At 43.5% G+C, this 20,075-nt stretch overlaps 1 protein-coding gene across 3 annotated transcripts in view; it reads left to right on the forward strand.

Moving 5' to 3' along the window:
* EGF (epidermal growth factor) overlaps window positions 1–20,075 on the forward strand; it is a 221,387-nt gene that overhangs the window by 79,098 nt on the left and 122,214 nt on the right. For all 3 annotated transcript variants that reach the window (XM_073571963.1, XM_073571964.1, XM_073571965.1), the window contains exons 7-9: window positions 3,785–3,907; window positions 16,207–16,326; window positions 19,480–19,605. In XM_073571963.1, the coding sequence (XP_073428064.1) occupies window positions 3,785–3,907; window positions 16,207–16,326; window positions 19,480–19,605 (369 nt within the window). The remainder of the gene's footprint in view (window positions 1–3,784; window positions 3,908–16,206; window positions 16,327–19,479; window positions 19,606–20,075) is intronic.

Consider the following 20,075-nt stretch of genomic DNA (forward strand, 5'->3'; position numbering starts at 1 on the left):
AATTCTCTTGATCTGACTTCTGAGTCAGGGATCCCTCTGGTGGTTACTGCGGGTAGTGGAGCGGCCGGGTTGACAGAAGTCTGTCACCTGATGACAGTGGTCGGAAGTCAGGGGTTACTGACTGGGAGGATATAGGTGAGCAGGCTTCCCTCAGTTGCTGCTGGTGATTGGTTTCTTCCTGTGCATTTTGAGGTCTGCTGTCTCCTGCCTGATCCTGCATTTTTCAGTTAAGTTGTTCATTTGCTAATCCTTTGCATCTGATCTGGTTTTGCCTCTTTCTTCTTTGCTGTGAGGGTTCAGCGTGCTCCCTGCTGGGGCAGTGCTGGACCCCGCTCCATATGTTACAGCTTGTGTCAGTTTGTTCAGTCCCCTGTTATATTAGTCTCTTTTGCTTTGCTGCCAGTTCACACCAGAATGCTGATATAGTGGGGGAGAGGTCGTGAGACCTCAGTGTTTTTTGTACATCAGACGTGTTGGATTTTTTAGGGTTTTTGTGTGATTGCAGACAGTGTCTTTCCTTTCTTAGCCTATCTAGACAGTTTGGGCCCCATCATTTGCTCAGTCTATTTTCTGCCTGTGTTTGTGCCTCATCTTGTCTCACCGACAATATATGTTTGTGGGCTATCTATTTCTTTGGGGTTCTGTTCTGGGGCAGTTTAGATTTCACCTTTCTTGCTTTAAGCTTAGTTAGTTCTCTCCGGATGTGCCGAGGCGTCTAGGGCTTCGTAGGTACGTCCCACGGCTACTGCTAGTTGTGTTGTTAGGATTAGGGGTCTGCAATCTGCTAAGTTACCAACCTTTCTGGTTTCCTAGTGGCCTAGCCTATTCCTGCCATCCTCCTCGGTGACCTATTCATAACAAAAAAGTAAATGTTTATTTTTTCCTTCCACACTCCAAAAATTCCTGTGAAGCACCTGAAGGGTTAATCAACTTCTTGAATGTGGTTTTAAGTACCTTGAGGAGTGCAGTTTTTTGAATGGTGTCAGTTTAGGGTATTTTTTTCATATAGGCCCTTCAAATTCACTTAAAATTTGAGGTGGTCCCTAAAAAAAATGTTTTGCAAATTTTGTTGTAAAAATGAGAAATCGCTGGTCAAGTTTTAACCCTTATAAGGCCGGGATCACACGTGCGAGAAACTTGGACGAGTCGCATCTTAATACCCGGCACTGCCCCTGGCACTTGGGAACGGAGCATGCGGCTGCAAAGAAATACATGCAGCCGCACATTCCGGTCCCGAGTGCTGGTGGCAGTGCTGGGTATTGACGTGCGAGACTCGTCTAAGTTTCTCGCATGTGTGATCCCCGCCTTACTTAGCATTCCAGAGTTATGATCTTAGAAAGTGACAGTGGTCCGAATTATAAAAATTGGCCTTGTCAGGAAGGTGAAAACAAGCTTCGGGGTGAAGGGGTTAACGACAGATTCAGTGATGTTGAAACCTTGGATCTCTGGGGCCCTGTCATTACTTTCAGGACTACATGTTTTTTTTTTTACTAGGACCAATGTTCCCATAAGGCCAGGGTCACCCGAAAGATGAATCACTCTCCCGAGAGAATTAGATCCATGTTATACGCTTGTGTGAGCGAGCCCTTACCAAATGTATCTGGATGAATAAGAGAGGTGCACCTAAATATCACAAGATAAACCAAAAGAAAAAGAAAAATGGCACTAATGGATTTACCGTAGTTAAAAAACAGATTAGCTCAATGGAGGACTATCAAAAAACTTCCAAGGTTATGAACAGTATATAGTTAGTATGCCCAGATAGATTCCAGTACTGCAATAATTTTCTTTTATATTTCGAAAAACATTTGTTTTTTACATTATTTTTAGTCTCCTTCGGGACGTTAACCTGTGATTGTCTGAATGCTTTTTCTATAGACTGCAATACCACAGTATTGCAGTACATACAGAAAATTACGGTCCCATATGAAGCCCAGTCACAGGCATGAGCTCCATCATGCTGGAGGCAACTCATAGGCACCAAGTTATCATGTCACTTAGTGGGAGGTGTGAGATGGGGAGGTGAAAAGAAGTAACTCCCTTCTACCCTGGATCAAGCTTTAAATACCACTGTCAGAGAGTTATATCAGTATATAATGGTTTAACAACAGTGATCAGAGCTCAGCTCCACTCACTGCTCTTAGAGACAGATGCTAGCTGTTAACACAGGCAATATTTGCTGGGTATGGTGCAGGTTCAACTCCTGAGCCCGCTCCATATATGGGAACAAAACATTGGGCGCACCAGTACATGAGTTTCTAGTCTTGTTAATAAGTTTTTTTTTTACCCGAGCGGCAGGGTCTGATGTGCTGTAAGACAAACACTGACAGGCTAGATAATGCACTGTACTTTATTTCTTAAATTCAGGTAATTGGAGCAAAAAAATTTTTGCAATTGGGTTTCATGAAAACTTACCTTTGGGTAACCACCGGGTCACACTGTCTATTGCTGGTTTCAGAATGAGTTAAATAGGACCTTTCACTAGTTTGAGCACATTAAATTGACCACATCATGGAATAGTGTTTGCATGGTTAAATAAAATGTATTGTTTTTTAAATCTCTCTTTTCCATTGCGGAAATATCAGCTTATAAGGTTTAGGTTATAATATATGATACGTCCAAAAGGGCATTACCAGAGATTCTTCTCCAGAGGCATATACTTCTTCCCCTGCATGAGGTTGACCAATTATATGCAGGCAGCAACATACAGGGATTAAAAGAACACGCCCCCACAATAGGTTAAATCAGATTCCTTAGTGTGAGACATGTAATGACTTCTCCTATCCTCACTAATTTCACTACAGAACTGTGTGTGATGATAAGTGCCCGGAGCAAAGGAAAGCTGAGTGTGATTACTTACACCTTTCAGCTTGCATCTCGCATCATTCAGTACATGCCCCTAGTGAAATCTCTGGTAACACCCAGTAGGACTTATCAATTAAAACCTAAAATTTTACAAACTAATAACTCTGCAATGTAGCGGAGAAATTGAAAAATGAAGATTACGTTTTATTCAGCTCTGCAGCCATTATACTATGATGTGGCAAAGTATAACTTGCTTCCTAGCGCATCTGAGTAGAGCGAACTGTCAGTGAAAGTGCCAAGGTGTGCTTAGAGCCCCTGCTCTGTAGCTGCTCTGGTACGCCTCTATGACTAAAAGCTGGTGGCTCCCCAGAGGTATAAAGTTCACTTCCTCCCGGTAGCAGCAAAGTGGCCGGACAGTATTATATGGCTATTAACCGGCAGACTAACCATATACCTGGAGTTTAATCATGTTTGGGGACATGACAGGTTTTCTTAAAGACAAATGAAATGGGTCTTTGTGTGAAGCAGGAGTAGTAGAGAGGATAAGCAATAGTAAGAATTCCTGTTCTTTTATGTTTAACTACAACTGCTTGGTAATAAAACGGAATAAGGTAGAAGTCAACAGGAAAGTATTAGGACGGAAACACACAGAAATGCTCAGTGAATAGGAATTAGGAAATGTGGCTCTTTATTGGTTGCTGTAGTTTGCTGGATGTTAGGACTTCCTATACTTCCAGCCTTCTAGAGCGGATTAGTTATGTGTAATATTACTACAGAGGGGAACAGTCCCAGATGTGCAGTTCTAAATGTTTACTAGGGGAGGTTAAAGGTGGTCTCGTAGACTTTCACATTCAGGTGAACTTAAACATATTTAAAATGGAATGAAAACAGACAAGACAGATTGTTATCTTTATCTGCTGTAGACTGAGGAACAGGTATGTAATCAAACAGGCTCAAGTTTAATTTTCTCTGTCATTAGATATTAATGAATGTTCCTTATGGAGCCATGGCTGCACTCTTGGCTGTGAAAATATCCCAGGCTCCTATTATTGTAGCTGTCCCAGAGGTTATGTCCTCCTTCCAGATAAAAAGTCATGCCATGGTAAGTATAACACCCTCAATATGTGCTTGCTGGATCTATGTATTAGATGATATTAGCTTGTATTTGGCTGTGGTTGTTAATATCTATACACAGGTTTTCGAGAAAGCCTAAGCTGAACCTACTATGAGTCCTCTAGATAAGTCATACTTGTTCTGGGCTTGGAGCTGATATCTGTGGTCTGATATCTTTATGTAGGATCCTTAAGGCCCCGTCACACATAGCGATCTCGTTAGCGAGATCACTGCTGAGTCACAATTTTTGTGACACAACAGCGATCTCACCAGCGAGATCGCTGTGTGTGACAGCGATCAGCGACCGGCCCCCCTGCCGGTATCGCTGATCGCTGCAGGAAAGGCCAGGACTTTTGTTTGGTCGCTGGTCTCCCGCTGGCCACCACTCATCGCTGCATGTGACAGGCGGGAGACCAGCGGTCTGCTGGTAACTAATGTACACATCGGGTATCCAAGGGACGTGCGTCCCTTAGATACCCGATGTGTACGTTAGTTACCAGCGCGCTGATGCAGGGAGCTGGTAACTAACGTACACATCGAGTATCTAGGGACGCACGTCCTTTGGATACCCGATGTGTACGTTAGTTACCAGCTTCCTGCATCAGCGCGCTGGTTACTAACGTGCACAGCGACGCCGGGTGCTGGGCGTCGCTGTGCTGATCGCTGGTGAAGCTGTCTGTTTGACAGCTCACCAGCGATCACATAGCGATTCACCAGCGATCCTGACACATTGATATCGTTGTCAGGATCGCTGGTGAGTCGCTATGTGTGACTCCAGCCACTCCAAAACTTCAATACTAGTTTCATGTCCTTCCAATGTCATTAAAAGAATATGTTAGTCAATAACAAGACGTAACCCCCATAACAGTGCAATATTATAGAGCAACCTCGAGCACACAAAAAGGTAGAACAAAAGCAAAGTCTGTGCAACCCATAACAGTGCAAGCCATAATGCCCTCCAAAAAGCTCCTGTACAGTGCCAGCCAAGGATCTGAATAGGTTGCTAACATCTGCTAATCTAATCTAATATATCTAGCAACAGTGATTTGTGAAAGCATTCACCCCTTTGCATTTTATCTATTTTGTTACTTTAAAACCCGTGTTTAAATATAGCCGATTTGGGTGCGATGCATTAGCACTAAATAGTCTAAGTTAGTGAAGTGAGAAAAATATAGGCATAAATTAAATTTATTGGATCAAATAACTAAAAATTGACATGTGCATATGTATTCACCCATTTTCCTATGGGAAATTCTTGAGCATAACCTGTTTCAATATGTCAGTGATTTGAGACTGGGACGGAGGTTCACCTTTCAACAAGACAATGACCTAAAGCTTACTGCTAAAGCAACACTCAGATGGTTTAAGGGGAAACGTGTAAATGTTTTGGAGTTGCCTAGTCAAAGCACAGACCTTAATCCAATTGAGAATCTGTGGTCAGACTTGAAGATTGCTGTTCACCAGAGGAAACCTTCTAACTTGAAGGAGCAGTTTTGTCTTGAGGAATGGGCAAAAATACCAGTGGCAAGATGTGGAAAGCTCACAGACTTATTGAAAGTGACTTGCAGTTGTAATTTTGGAAAAGGAGGCTATACAAACTACTGACTTTAAAGGGGGGGATAGTAATGCACATTGAAGTTTTCAGTTATTTTGTCCCATTTGTTGTTTTGTTCACAATAGAAAGAAAACTAAATATTCACAGTTGTAGGCATGTTCTTTACATGAACTGATGCAAACCCTAAAGAAAAAAACCATGAAATTCCAGGTTGTGAGATAGCAAAACACAAAAAATTAACACTGAATACTTTTGCAAGCCACTCTATCTATCTATCTATCTATCTATCTATCTATCTATCTATCTATCTATCTATCTATCGTGCTGAAGTCCCATAATTTCTACAGTGAAAACATGTTACACTACTCTACTATTAATTAATTTGTAATATAAAAAAAAGCAAACAAAAACCCAAAAACAAAAAACACAACACTAAGTAAAATAAGTCAAATTAAAATAAGCAACCCAGCTTTAACCTATAAATATTAGGCTGCACATAAATATACAACACCTAAGATAAAAACAAAATGAGCAAATAAATAAATAGCAATAGTACAAGAAAATAACAAAGGACACTTAGTTAACATCTATTTGATAAAAAAAACCCTAAAAGTCATACCACTGCATCAAGGTGACCTTACTTGGGATGTTTCTAACCTCCAGTATTAAAACCTTACCATATGTCAAATGACGTTATTGTGAATAAAGGCCAAGCTGGACCGAGACTGCAACTAATGGACACCGAGTCATGGAGCGTTATATAAACATAATGTCCAGCTCAAAGACAAGGAAGACCACTGCCCTACTTACACAGAGTGCAAAAATCTGAAACTAAAACCTAAATAGATGAATTGAAATATAAGTTGGTATGCATGCAACATGTAGGTGCATGTTCACACTGGCCACTAAACAGATAAAACCTAAGTGTAGGGATCTATACTCACTCGGCTGTGGTAGGCACAGGATGCAGAATTGCTGAAATGTCCAAGCAAGTTTATTGAAACTGCATAAACTCCTTGGGATAGCAAAACAAATGAACACCTTTTTCGGCACAAAGTGAAAACAAGCAGAAAATAAACAGTCCATATAGCACTGCGGGTCCACCCGCTTAGGTCAGTGTTTTTAGCAACATACACTGGAGGTTTCCACACCTCCCGTCACAGACTCTGAATGAGACATCTGGCCTCCATTTTATTAGCCAAACCACGCCCCTGGGATTGCGATATGTGAGCGATTATTCCCACCCATCTCTTATGACTGCTCATAACACACAGCCCTGGAATGGCCAAGTACTGTAACTCTCTCAGCACTATACGTGCTGGAGCATACTTCCGAGCTCACATCACCGTAGCTAATAACCGCAATGACACATATCTCCCATCAAGGACTCGGCCGGCAGCCATCTTACGTACCCTCCACCTCTGCCCAAAGCCAGGGGGCTTGTCACCTTCAGCCAACAAACAGTGGACTCTCGACAAAGCATCAGCATTGCCATGCAGTTTCCTTGGCCTATGCTCCACATGGAAGTTAAAATCCTGGAGTGCTAGGAACCACCTGGTCACTCGGGCATTGTTCCCTTTTTTCTCCCTCATCCACTTCAGTGGTGCATAGTCTGACACCAATCTAAACTTCCTGCCCAAGAGGTAGTATCATAGAGTGTCTAACGCCCACTTGATGGCTAAATATTCCTTCTCCACTATGGAGCAATTTTTTTTTGCAGGATGACAACTTTCAGCTGAGATACATTATTGGGTGCTATTCCCCGTTCACCTCTTCAGATAAAACCGCTCACAGCCCGACATCCGAATCATCCATCTGGACCACAAAGTCCTTGTAGAAATCGGGTGCTGCCAGCAATGGCTGTTTGCACAGGGCCAGCTTTAGTTCCTGGAAGGCCGTCTCAGCTTCTGGAGACCACTTCGCCATAGCTGACTTTGTCCCTTTAAGGAGGTCTGTCAGAGAGGCAGCTACCATGACAAAGTTGTTTGGGATAAACTGTCAGTAATAGCCCACAATGCCCAGGAACGCCCTCACCTGCTTCTTTGAGAGGGGTTGTGGCCAGTCCTGGATCGCCGCAACTTTGTTTATCTGGGTTTTATTTCATGCCTGCCTACAACATAGCCCAATTATCTCACTTCCTCCATACCCATGGCACATTTCTTCAGGTTTAGGGAAAACCCCGCCTTCTGTAAAGCATCAAAGATTGCCTGGACCTTGCTCAGATGGCTTCCCCAATCTTGGCTGAAGATCACAATACCGTCCAGGTAGGCCACTGTGTTACTTTTTGTGGGGAGCTAGGATGCAGTTCATGGCTCTCTGGAATGTTGCTGGAGCTCCTTGTAATCCAAATGGCATCCTTGTATATTGGAAGCATCCATTTGATGTTGGAAATGCAGTCTTCTCTTTGGCTCTTTTGACATGGGAATTTGACAATACCCTTTTGTAAGGTTAAGGGTAGTAATACACCAAGCCGGCCTTAGCCTCGCAATTAATTCATCGACCCAGGGCATCACGTAGTTATCGGTCTTAGAAACCTCGTTTAGCTTCCGCATCTGTTTCGGCACTAGGACTATTGGACTGGACCAGCCACTCTTGGATTACTTTATGACTCCCAGGCTCAGCATCCACTTCCCCTCCTTGCTTCGGGAATCCAATAGGGCTTCAAGTTGACCCGAATTTTAGACTCTGTCAGGATGTCATGGTCTTTGACCTTCATACAACCTGGAAGTTCTGAGAACAAGCCTCTGTTATGCTGTAGCAGCTCTTGTCACTGCTGCTTCTGTGAGCAAGACATGGTGTCTGCCACCTTAACATCCTCTGCACTGACATCGGACTTGTCTAGCAAACAAGGAGCTTCCACGGGTTCTCTGTCCTGCCACAGTTTTATCAGGTTCATGTGGTACACCTGGTAGGGTTTCCGCTTCCCTGGTTGGTGGACTTTGTAGTTGACCTTGCCAACTTTTTCCATTACCTCATAGGGACCCTGCCACTTGGCCAGGAATTTGGTCTCCAATGGGAGGCACCAGCACAAGTACTCGATCCCATGAGTTGAACTGTCTTACCCTGGCGGACCTATTATACACGCTGGATTGAGGTTCCTGAGCCTTGAGGAGGTGCTCCTTCACAATAAGCATTACGTTGGTAATCCTCTCTTGCAATCGGGTGACATGCTCTACCACGCTTCTATAGGGTGCGGTTTCAGCCTCCCAGAAGTCCTTCGCCACATCCAGGAGCCATCGAGGGTGTTGTCCATAGAGCAGTTCAAATTGGGAGAAGTCACTGGAAGCTTGGGGAACTTCCCAGATGGAGAACAACAGGTAATGAAGTAGACCGTCCCAGTCTCGGCCGTCCTTCTCCACTGCTTTCTTCAGCATAGCCTTCAAGGTTTTGTTAAACCTCTGCACCAACCCATCAGTCTGGGGATGGTACACTGAGGTTCTGATATAGGAAATTTGCAGGGACTTGCACAACTCCTGTATGACCTTCGACATGAAGGGGGTCCCTTGGTCCGTCAGTATCACCTTCGGTAGCCCGGTTTGGAAGAAGATATAGATCAGCTCCTTGGAGATACACTTGGCAGAAGCATTTCTTAAGGGTACCGCCTCTGGGTACCGGGTAGCATAATCCAGGACCACCAATATATATTGATATCCTCTTGCAGAATTTAACAGGATTCCCACTAGGTCCATCACTATTCGCTCGAATGGCACCTCGATGATGGGCAACGGCTCCAGAGGACTGCAAAAGTGGGCTACTGGGGAGGTCAGCTGGCATGTGGGGCAAGAACGACAATAGTTCTCAACTTCTCTGTAACACCCCAGCCAGTAGAATTTCTCCTGCATGGGAATGAGCCATGTCTGACACCCTGAGTCTATAGGGCCCTGGTACCAATAGCTGCTCTATTACCACACCTTCTGGCTTGGTTAACCTATAAAGCAGATCTCCAATCACAGCAAAATGAAGGAACCAACTGTCAACCCCCGGCTCCTGAGGCACATCATTTAACACAGTTACATTGTCAAATGCCCCTTTAAGAGTCAGGTCCCTGAGTTGGGCAGTTTCAACGTTTCTCCCTGTCACCTCCAGCTCAGGGATGCTGGCCTCCGTGGATGCTGTCTCATCCTCATCGCCAACAAGAATACAAAATGGAAACCTGTCATCCGCAGCCTGTGACAAGGTTTCTTCCGGAGCAACCTGGCTGTTATCTGGGCAACCAGACATCCTCTGATTTCCCCACAAGTCCCAAAATAACACAAAGTCACGCCCTATTATAATAGGGTACAATAGGTCCTTGACCACGCCGGCCTCATGGGACTCACTGTCACAGTTTGTGTTAATGACCACTTGGACCACAGAGTAGTCCTTCGCGTTACCAAGGATACAGTGGATGTCCACCCTCTTTCCAGAAATCATCCAATGGGTAAGTGTGGCCCTCACTAGGGTTACCAAACTTTCTGAGTCCAGCAGATCACTCACTTGCACCCATTTACTGACACGGGGAATTTCTGCCTCCCATCTCCCATTTGGGAAATGGCACTGCAGGCCGGATATGCAAAGTAGGTGCAGCGCTGTCCTGTGCTACAGTCCATTTGCTCAGTGGTTATGGAACAACGGGTGGCTAGGTGGCGAGGGATATGACACCTCCAACAAACTACACTATGTGAAGGTACCTTGCACACTAACTCTGGTGCTCTTGGCCGCCCCCCAGGTGTGGCTCTAGCTACCCTCTATTGGGTGTCAGCCCTGCTTTGGGAACCCCAGTATGGAGATGCTCTGCCCCCTTGCTTCCCCCAAGGACCTCTCAACCGCCTGGTACCTCTCTACCAAGTTCACTAGGGCATCGGCATTACGGGGATCTCCCTGGACAGTCCTGTATTACACCGACCTTGCTAGGGAATTTATTATCCTGTCTATGACAACCTTCTCCACCATCTATGCTGGGGAGGAGGATTCAAGTTGCAACCATTTTTGGACCAGGTATAGGGGATTGAACATTTGTGGCCGGGGAGGTTTGTCACTGGGTTACACCCACTCTTGCACCCGTTGTGCCCTGACAGTCAAAGTTACTCCTAAATGTGCCAAGATCTCAGCCTTTAACTTGGCGTTTTCTTTTGTGTCCTGCAACGCCAAGTTGTAATACGCCTTCTGCGGTTCACCTGTCAAATATGGTGCCAGAACCTCAGCCCACTGCTCCGGAGGCAATTTCTCACACTCCACCACTCTTTCAAACACCACCAGGAATGCCTCGATGTCATCCCCCTGGGTAATCTTTTGCAACGCTCTTCTTACCATTTTCCTCACGTAAGAGTCATCAGCTGGACTTTGGGTTGATGTGCCCTGGATAGCATTTGCCAAAAGCTGCATCTGCTGACATTGCTCCTGCTGGCTCTACAGGGTCTGCTGCTACTGCTCCTGCTGGCTCTACTGGATCTGCTACCGCTGCTCCTGCTGCATCTGCTGGATCTGCTGTAACAACAGCCTGTTGGTCTCTTGCTGTTGCTGCTACGCCTGGACCAGGTGTTTCAGCAGGTCCTCCATGTTGTCAGTTTTCCCTCCTGCAGGCACTTTCACCCAGGACATGCGATATCTGTGTGGCAGTCACACTCTTGGGATTCGTACCTGCATTCTCCACCAACTGTAGGGATCTGTACTCACTCGGCTGCGGTTGCGGCAGGCACAAGAGGCGGTATTGCTGAAATGTCCAAGCAAGTTTATTGAAACTGCATAAACTCCTCAGGATAGCAAAACAAATGAACTGCCTTTTTCAGCACAAAGTGGAAACAAACTGAAAATAAACAGTCCATATAGCACTGCGGGTCCACCCGCTCAGGTCAGTGTCTTTAGCAACACACACTGGAGGCTTCCACACCTCCCGTCACAGACTCTGAATGAGACATCTGGCCTCCATTTTATTAGCCAAACCACGCCCCTGGGGTTGGGATATGTGAGCGGTCAATCCCACTCATCTCTTATGACCGCTCATAAAACCCGGCCCTGGAATGGCCAAATGACTCTGTCAGCACTATACATGCTGGAGCATACTTCTGAGCTCACATCACCGCAGTTAATAACCACAATGACACATATCTCCTCTCAAAGACTCATCCGGCGGCCATCTTACTTAAGATAAAGACAAAATGAGCAAGTACCCTAATTAATAAATAAATAGCAATAATACTTGAAAATAACATAAGGTGCTTAGTTAACAAAATTTTGATCAAAAAAGCGTAAAAGCTATTAAAGGGGTTGTCCACTACTTTAAATTAACCCCCCAATGTATCCCCCTGGGCCCCAAATGAATTTTGTTAATACCTCATGTTGCCTATACTGCCTGTGAGCGGCGCTATAGCTGATAACCCCGCCCACAGTCACGCCTCACTTGTCGTGATGTCACTGCTGGGTCACGTGCTGTCTGTGAGCGGCTATGGATAGCGCCGTTCACAGGCAGCATAGGCAACATAAGGTATTTACAAAATTCATTTGGGGCCCCGGGGTATACATTGGGGGGTTAATTTAAAGTAGTGGACAACCCATTTAAGTAATATGTGATATAAAAATAGCAAAAAAAAACACTAACAAAAATAAGTCAAATTAAAAGAAGCAAACCAGCTTTAACCTATAAATATTAGGATGCACATATATAGATATAAATGACAGACATATTTTAAGGTCAATTTTCACAAAAACTGGAGTGTACAAATGTGAATTTTACAATTTATTTAGCATGCTTAGCCCAATAATTGCCCCAATGACAGCAGATTATCTGTATAAATCACAGTGTATAAAATTAAGTTATAATTAGCGAGAATCTGTTTTTCCCATGGCTATAGTTATAGCCTGCAATTATTGCAGTCATTAATGGAATAGTTCTATGTTATTAGCTGCCTCATCGGAAACTGTCAGTTATGTTAGATTATCAGAATTCTTACTGCAGCAAAGTAACTACGAGCAATAAAAAGAATAGCATATTACACATTTATGAGTGGCATTATATTGGCTTCTTGTTCTTCGCTTCCTAACATGCATTAGTAAAATAGAAGTTCCTATGTGAGATTACAGATTTCCAGTAAATGCTTCTTTTATTGTTAGCTAAATATTCTACAGACAAATGAATTGCTCTTTAATATGAGTTACTTTTGTTGCATTTAAATTACAGGCATATTCAGGGGACAGTAATATGTCAAATAAATGAGAATTCTAAATTGCCGGAAACATATACAATGGTATTAGCTCATAAACACACATTTAACTATTCATTATTATAACACAGGCTATGCTGCTATTATGGCTTGGCATCAATAATTCGAAGACAAAAGATTCCTAACTAGGGGAGCTGCTTCTGTATTAGAATAACAGCAGTTTATAAAGCTTTATACATTTTATCACAAGAGCTGTAAAAAAAAGTGGAAGCTGCATTCGTCAGCAATAATAAGCAGAGATGTGCAAAAGACTTAGCTTCTCCTTAAATGCTGTGTAGGTAAAATGACCGTGCTACCACAAACTGTTAAATGAATAGGTACATATGAACAGTGGGTACGGAAAGTATTTGGATCCCTTTACGTTTTTCACTCTTTGTTTCATTGCATCCATTTGGTAAATTCAAAAAAGTTCATTTTTTTCTCATTAATGTACACTCTGCGCATCATTTTGACTGAAATAAAACAGAAATTTAGACATTTTTGCAAATTTAATAAAAAAGAAAAACTGACATATCATATGGTCATAAGTATTCAGACCCTTTGCTCAGACACTCATATTTAAGTCACATGCTGTCCATTTTCTTGTGAACCTCCTTGAGATGGTTCTATTCCTTCATTGAAGTCCAGCTGTGTTTAATTCAACTGAGCCTCACAGCTTACAGTGCATGTCAGACCAAATGAGAATCATGAGGTCAAAGGAACTGGCCAAGGAGCTCTGAGACACAGAGACAGAATTGTGGCAAGGCACAGATCTGGCCAAGGTTACAAAAGAATTTCTGCCATAATCAAGGTTCCTAAGAGCACAGTGGCCTCCATAATCCTTAAATGGAAGAAATTTGGGACCACCAGAAGTCTTCCTAGACCTGGCCATCCAGCCAAACTGAGCAATCGTGGGAGAAGAACCTTGGTGAGAGAGGTAAAGAAGAACCCCAAGAACACTGTAGCCGAGCTCCAGAGATGCAGTTGGGAGATGGGAGAAAGTTCCACAAAGTCAACTATCACTGCAACCCTCCACTAGTCGGGCCTTTATGGCAGAGTGGCTCGACAGAAGCCTCTCCTCAGTGTAAGACATATGAAAGCCCATATAGAGTTAGCTAAAAAACACACAAAGGACTCTCAGACTATGAGAAATAAGATTCTGTGGTCTGGTAAGATGAATATAGACCTTTTGGTGATAATTCTAAGCGGTATGTGTGGAGAAAACCAGGCACTACTCATCACCTGCCCAATACAATCCCAACAGTAAGACATGGTGGTGGCAGCATCATGCTATGAGGGTGTTTTTCAGCTGCAGGGACAGGATGACTGGTTGTGACACGCCCCAGAGGCCGTGGGATACTCTGTACCGGGCCGGCCGTCTTAAAGGGATGTGTCATAGTGGCAGTGACCCGGTCTGTGGCCCCAGGCGGTCATGTAAAAGGGGAGTATTGAATAGAGATAATGTTTATGTAGTGATTCGTGACGCCAGTTGGAGTGTTCGACTGTAGTATAGCCGGCACTGCAGATGATCCCTGGGGGAGTAGATGGTGATGGCAGTGCAGATGCTTAACCCTCTCCAACCAGGGCTGGCTCCCAGAGATTGTGATTGAAGTAGAAGGCACGGAGTAATAAGGCAGAAGGCAAGGAAAGTCACTTTATCATTTACTGTAGTTCATGTGCAGTTCAGAGTAGATATTACAACTCTCACCAGGTTACAGTCTGCTCTGGAGAATGGGAGTTAGCCTTCTCTCTGCTGTGACTCAGTGTAGTCTTCCTGCTATTCTAATCCCTTCAGTGACCAAGGCTTCCCAGAGTTTGGAACTTCTAGTATAGTCTCTACTCACTGTGTTTTCCTCCTCGGGCAACATGCAGCTTGGTTCCTGCGTGAAGCTCTTCTTGCACAATCCTTCACTGATCCTAGTTTTCTGCAGTCTTTTTGGGGGGAAACACTCTGCTGGTGTTTGTATAAAGTCACACAGTCTCTCAGCTTACCACCCTGCTCTGAAAGCATGGATGGCCTAGTGGCTGATTCCCTGAAGCTTCTTATTAGCTTTACTCCTGGAGGGACCACATGTCATCATGGCTTCCAGGAGCATTCTTCCTCCTTCTTCACTGAAACAACAACTCTTGACTCCTCCCCCTCCCAGTTAGGGCATGTCTGCAAAGCTCTAAGCTTCAGACAAGTAAGGGAGTGAGGTAAATTGTGTGTGTGTGTGTTGTGGTTTCTAGCAGAAAAAGCATAACTCCCATTTCTCACAAAACACATACAAAACAGTACTTATTTAACCCTTTTGTGGCGGTAAAGATGCAGGGCGCTACAGTTGTAATAGAAAGAAACATGAATGCGGCCAAGTACAGAGATATCCTGGATGAAAACCTCTTCCAGAGTGCTCTGGACCTCAAACTTGGCCGAAGGTTCACCTTCCAACAAGACAATGACCCTAAGCACACAGCTAAAATAATGAAGGAATGGCTTCAGAACAACTTTGTGACCATTCTTGACTGGCCCAGCCAGAGCCCTGATCTAAACCCAATTGAGTATCTCTGGAGAGGACTGAAAATGGCTGTCCACCAATGTTCACATCCAACCTGAACTGGAGAGGATCTACAAGGAAGAATGGCAGAGTATCCCCAAATCCAGGTGTGAAAAACTTATTGCATCATTCCCCAGAAGACTCATAACTGTACTAGCGCAAAATGGTGCTTCTACTCAATACTGAGCAAAGGGTCTGAATACTTATGACCATGTGATATTTCAGTTTTTCTTTTCTAATAAATTTGCAAAAATGTCTACATTTTTACTTTTTTTTTCAGTCAAGATGGGGTGCAGACTGTACATTAATGAGAAAGAAATTAACTTTTTTTGAATGTACCAAATGGCTGCAATGAAACAAAGTGTGAAAAATTCAAAGGGGTCTGAATACTTTCCGTACTCACTGTACTATGGAAATAAAATGTAGGACCTCGCAGAATAAATGTAGGACAATACATAATATATATATATATATATATGGTGTGGCTGGTGCAGCAGGTTCTGCAGTGCTTGGTGGTGTGGGGGCTCCGGCGACATTTTCTGAAAGCCCGGGGCCTCCACACTTCTATTGCCTCGATGCTGTGGCCTCCGGAGGTGGCGCATGCGCTGATTGAGATCTGGGCAATGAGATTTCAAGCTGTGCATGCGTCGCCTCTGGCGGCCGTTTTCCCAGAAGCCAGATTGATTCCCCAGGCGCAGATTGAGATCTTGGTCACAACTGCGACTGCTGCAACCGTCATGAATACAGTACTGTTATTAATGGGGAGTATTTAGCAGGGTATGATTGGTGGATCTGCTTCCTACAATGAACAGTTCTGGTATCATCCCAATCCACATTTCTTCTCTCTCAGACATTGCTAATGTTTCCGTAACTGCATCCTTGAAGACTTGTGAGTTAAGATGCAAGTATAATAATCTGCGTGTTATTCATTTTTTTTTTCTTGTGACTGAAATTTTTAGTACCAAAACATTTACAAGCATTTGTACAAGACAGTCATCAGATCTCTGTTTCAATCTATTAGATGAGACACCGTGCTTACAGGACAACATCTGCAGTCATGGCTGCATTGAGACAACTACAGGACCTGTCTGTTTCTGTCCTGAAGGCTCTGTTCTTGCAAGTGATCGAAAAACATGCAGAGGTATAGTATGAAGAGAATGGTACATAGATATGAGATATGAGACATAAAGGATAGATTCTAGAAAATGTGGAACTTGTTGTTAGGGACATGTGATGAACGCACAGAGGTACATAGGACACATAATCTCTTGGTAGAACCATAGAAGAATTAGACCTCATTTATTAACACTTTTGCAGAGAAAGAGTGGAGCTGCTGTCTATATCTACCGAGCAGATACAGAATGATGCACATCAAAATTATATGGAGAACTGTATGCCATATTATAAGAATTTAGGAATTCTTTAGTCCCACCTCCTACTCCACCCAAGAACACTCCAATCCCATAAGGATGAACACATTCAGGCACAAGGTTTGTGTAAAATCGATCTTTTTTCAGCCCAAAACACTGCAAATTTGCTGAGTTCTATATGGCTTTATAACTTCTAGTGATGAGCGAGTATACTCCTTGCTCGGGTTTTCTCGAGCGTGCTCGGATGATCTCTGAGTATTTTGGCGTGCTTGGAGATTTAGTGTTTGTCGAAGCAGCTGCATGACTTATGGCTGCTAGCCAGCCTGAATACATGTGTAGAATTCCTAACAAACAGGCAACCCCCACATGTATTCAGCCTGTCTAGCAGCCGCAAATCATGCAGCTGGTCGACACAATCTAAATCTCCGAGCACGCCAAAATACTCAGAGATCATCGGAGCATGCTCGGGAAAACCCGAGCAACAAGTATTCTCGCTCATCACTAATAACTTCATTTTCATTAAAAATCCTCCCTGTTAAAGAATTTTCATTTTATTGTTTGCTGCTTGCATTCTAGTTATCGTCTATCAGTGGTGGTCGGTCTCCTGGCAAGGAACACACTGCTTGCTTACAAGCCCTTTTCTATTGGGCTCTTTTCACTGGATTTGGACAGTTTCAATGCATCTGTGCTCCTTTGATGCTTCAGATGCAAAGCTGTCTATATAAGTGTATGGAGCGAGGCCACGACCACTAGACGAGGTCTTCCGGGGAGTATGTATATCGCATACATCACCTCCGGTCCTGGGTCAGAGAGCGTGTCCACATAACAGAACAACGCCCCCTCCTTACAAGTTTGAAAAATTGGACAGTTGGCATGTATGGACATACTGCCCTTTCTATCAAGTAGATGCCAGCTAACATCAAAAGATTTCTTTCCTCTCAGACAGCTCTAAATTATATTCTGTATTGTCCTACATTTTTTCTGCGAGGCCCTACATTTTATTTCCATAGTACAGTGGGCATGGAAAGTATTCAGACCCCTTTAAATTTTTCATTCTTCATTTCATTGCAGCCATTTGGTAAATTCAAAAAAGTTTGTTTTTTCTCATCAATGTACACTCTGCACTCTATCTTGATTGAAAAAACAGAAATGTAGAAATTTTTGCAAATTTATTAAAAAAGAAAAACTGAAATATCACGTGGTCATAAGTATTCAGACCCTTTGCTCAGACACTCATATTTAAGTCACATGCTGTCCATTTCCTTGTGCTCCTCCTTGAGATAGTTCTGCTCCTTCATTAGAGGCCAGCTGTGTTTAATAAAACTGATAAGTCTTGAGTTGCAAAGGCACACACCTGTCTATGTAAGACCTCACAGCTCACAGTGCATGTCAGACCAAATGAGAACCATGAGGTCAAAGAAACTGGCCAAGGAGCTCAGAGACAGAATTGTGGCAAAGCACAGATCTGGCCAAGGTTGCAAAACAATTTTTGCACCACTCAAGGTTCCTAAGAGCACAGTGGCCTCCATAATCCTTAAATGGAAGAAGTTTGGGACCACAGGAAGTCTTCCTAGACCTGGCCGTCCAGCCAAACTGAGCAACCATGGGAGAAGAGGCTTGGTGAGAGACGTAAAGAAGAACCCCAAGATCACTGTGGCTGAGCTCCACAGATGCAGTAGGGAGATAGAAGAAAGTTCCAAAAGTCAACTATCACTGCAGCCCTCCACCAGTCGGGCCTTTATGGCTGAGTGGCCCGAAAGAAGCCTCTCCTCAGTGCCAGACATATGAAAGCCTGCATAAACTTTGCTAAAAATCACATGAATGACTCCCCGATAATGAGAAATAAGATTCTCTGATCTGATGAGACGAACATAGAACTTTTTGGTGATAATTCTAAGCGGTATGTTTGGAGAAAACCAGGCACTGATCATCACCTGCCCAATACAATCCCAACAGTGAAACATGGTGGTGGCAGCATCATGCCCTGGCAGTGTTTTTCAGCTGCAGGGACAAGACTACTGGTTGCAATTGAAGGAAACATAAATGCGGCCAAGTACAGAGATATCCTGGATGAAAACCTCTTCCAGAGTGCTCTGGACCTTAGACTTGGCCGAAGGTTCACCTTCCAACAAGACAATGACCCTAAGCACACAGTTAAAATAACAAATGAGTGGCTTCAGAACAACTCTGTGACCATTCTTGACTGGCCCAGCCAGAGCCCTGACCTAAACCCAATTGAGCATCCCTGGAGAGACCTGAAAATGGCTATCCACCAACGTTCACCATCCAACTTGACGGAACTGGAGAGGATCTGGAAGGAAGAATGACAGAGGATCCCCAAATCCAGGTGTGAAAAACTTATTGCATAATTCCCCAGAAGACTCATAGCTGTACTAGCGCAAAATGGTGCTTCTACTCAATACTGAGCAAAGGGTCTGAATGCTTATGACCATGTGATATTTCAGTTTTTTTTTTTAATAAATTTGCAAAAATGTCTACATTTCTGTTTTTTTTCAGTCAAGATGGGGTGCAGAGTGTACATTAATGAGAAAAAAAATGAATTTTTTGAATTTACCAAATGGCTGCAATGAAATAAAGGCTGAAACATTTAAAGGGGTCAGAATACTTTCTGTACCCACTGTAAATGATACAGCACGCAAGGACTGAATAGCTGGGCCATTGAACAGTGCCACAGGATAATAATGGTTGGGGGTGCTCAAAGATCCTACCAACATACCCAAAACGTGGGATTCAGTGGTAAACTCTCAACAGAAGCTGTCAGTGAGTGGATTATTATTTTGCAAGCATGTCACATTAAATAGTGAAATTGTTCTAAACACAATAGCATCTTTAAGGTAGATTTACTATTTCTCAGATGTAGAATTTGAGGCTCCAATAGAAAAATGTTTTTTTTTTTTCTTCAGGCTGTTCCTCTCCAGACAATGGAGGATGTAGCCAGGTATGCAGGAGATCCAGAGGTGATAGCTGGGAATGTGACTGTTTTCCAGGTTATATTTTACAGACGGACAAGAAAAGTTGTCTTGCTTCAGGTCGGTAAAACTTAAGAGACTTGTATATAAAAACGTTTAAACTCTTTATGATTCAACTCCTTCATGACAAGTGTCTTTAGTACTTAGTAGGGCATCTTTTGGCTGTTATGACCTGCTGTGAACTTGATGCTTAGCCAGACATCAGATTCTATCTGTGGTCCTGAGGAATCTTAGCCCATTCCTCAATGGGCATGGCCTCCAGTTCACTAATATTCTTGGTTTGTCAAAAGAGTGACCCAAAACATTAGGAGATGAGATCATTGCATTTTATAAACAAAGAGGGGTGCCAAAATTAAAGCAAAGTCTGTGAATGTTTCCAGAAATATAGTTTGATGTAAAGAGCACAACTTTAAAGTTAAAATAGCACTGGTAGACTGCCCGTATGTGGGAGTAAGAGGAAGCTATCACTGGCTACCACCAGATTCCTGAAAACTGTAAAAGACCTGCAGTAAGATTTGGTGGCAGCAGGA

Source organism: Dendrobates tinctorius, unplaced genomic scaffold (genome assembly GCF_039654945.1).
Source record: "Dendrobates tinctorius isolate UK_male_01 unplaced genomic scaffold, ASM3965494v1 ptg000030l, whole genome shotgun sequence".
Taxonomy (NCBI): domain Eukaryota; kingdom Metazoa; phylum Chordata; class Amphibia; order Anura; family Dendrobatidae; genus Dendrobates; species Dendrobates tinctorius.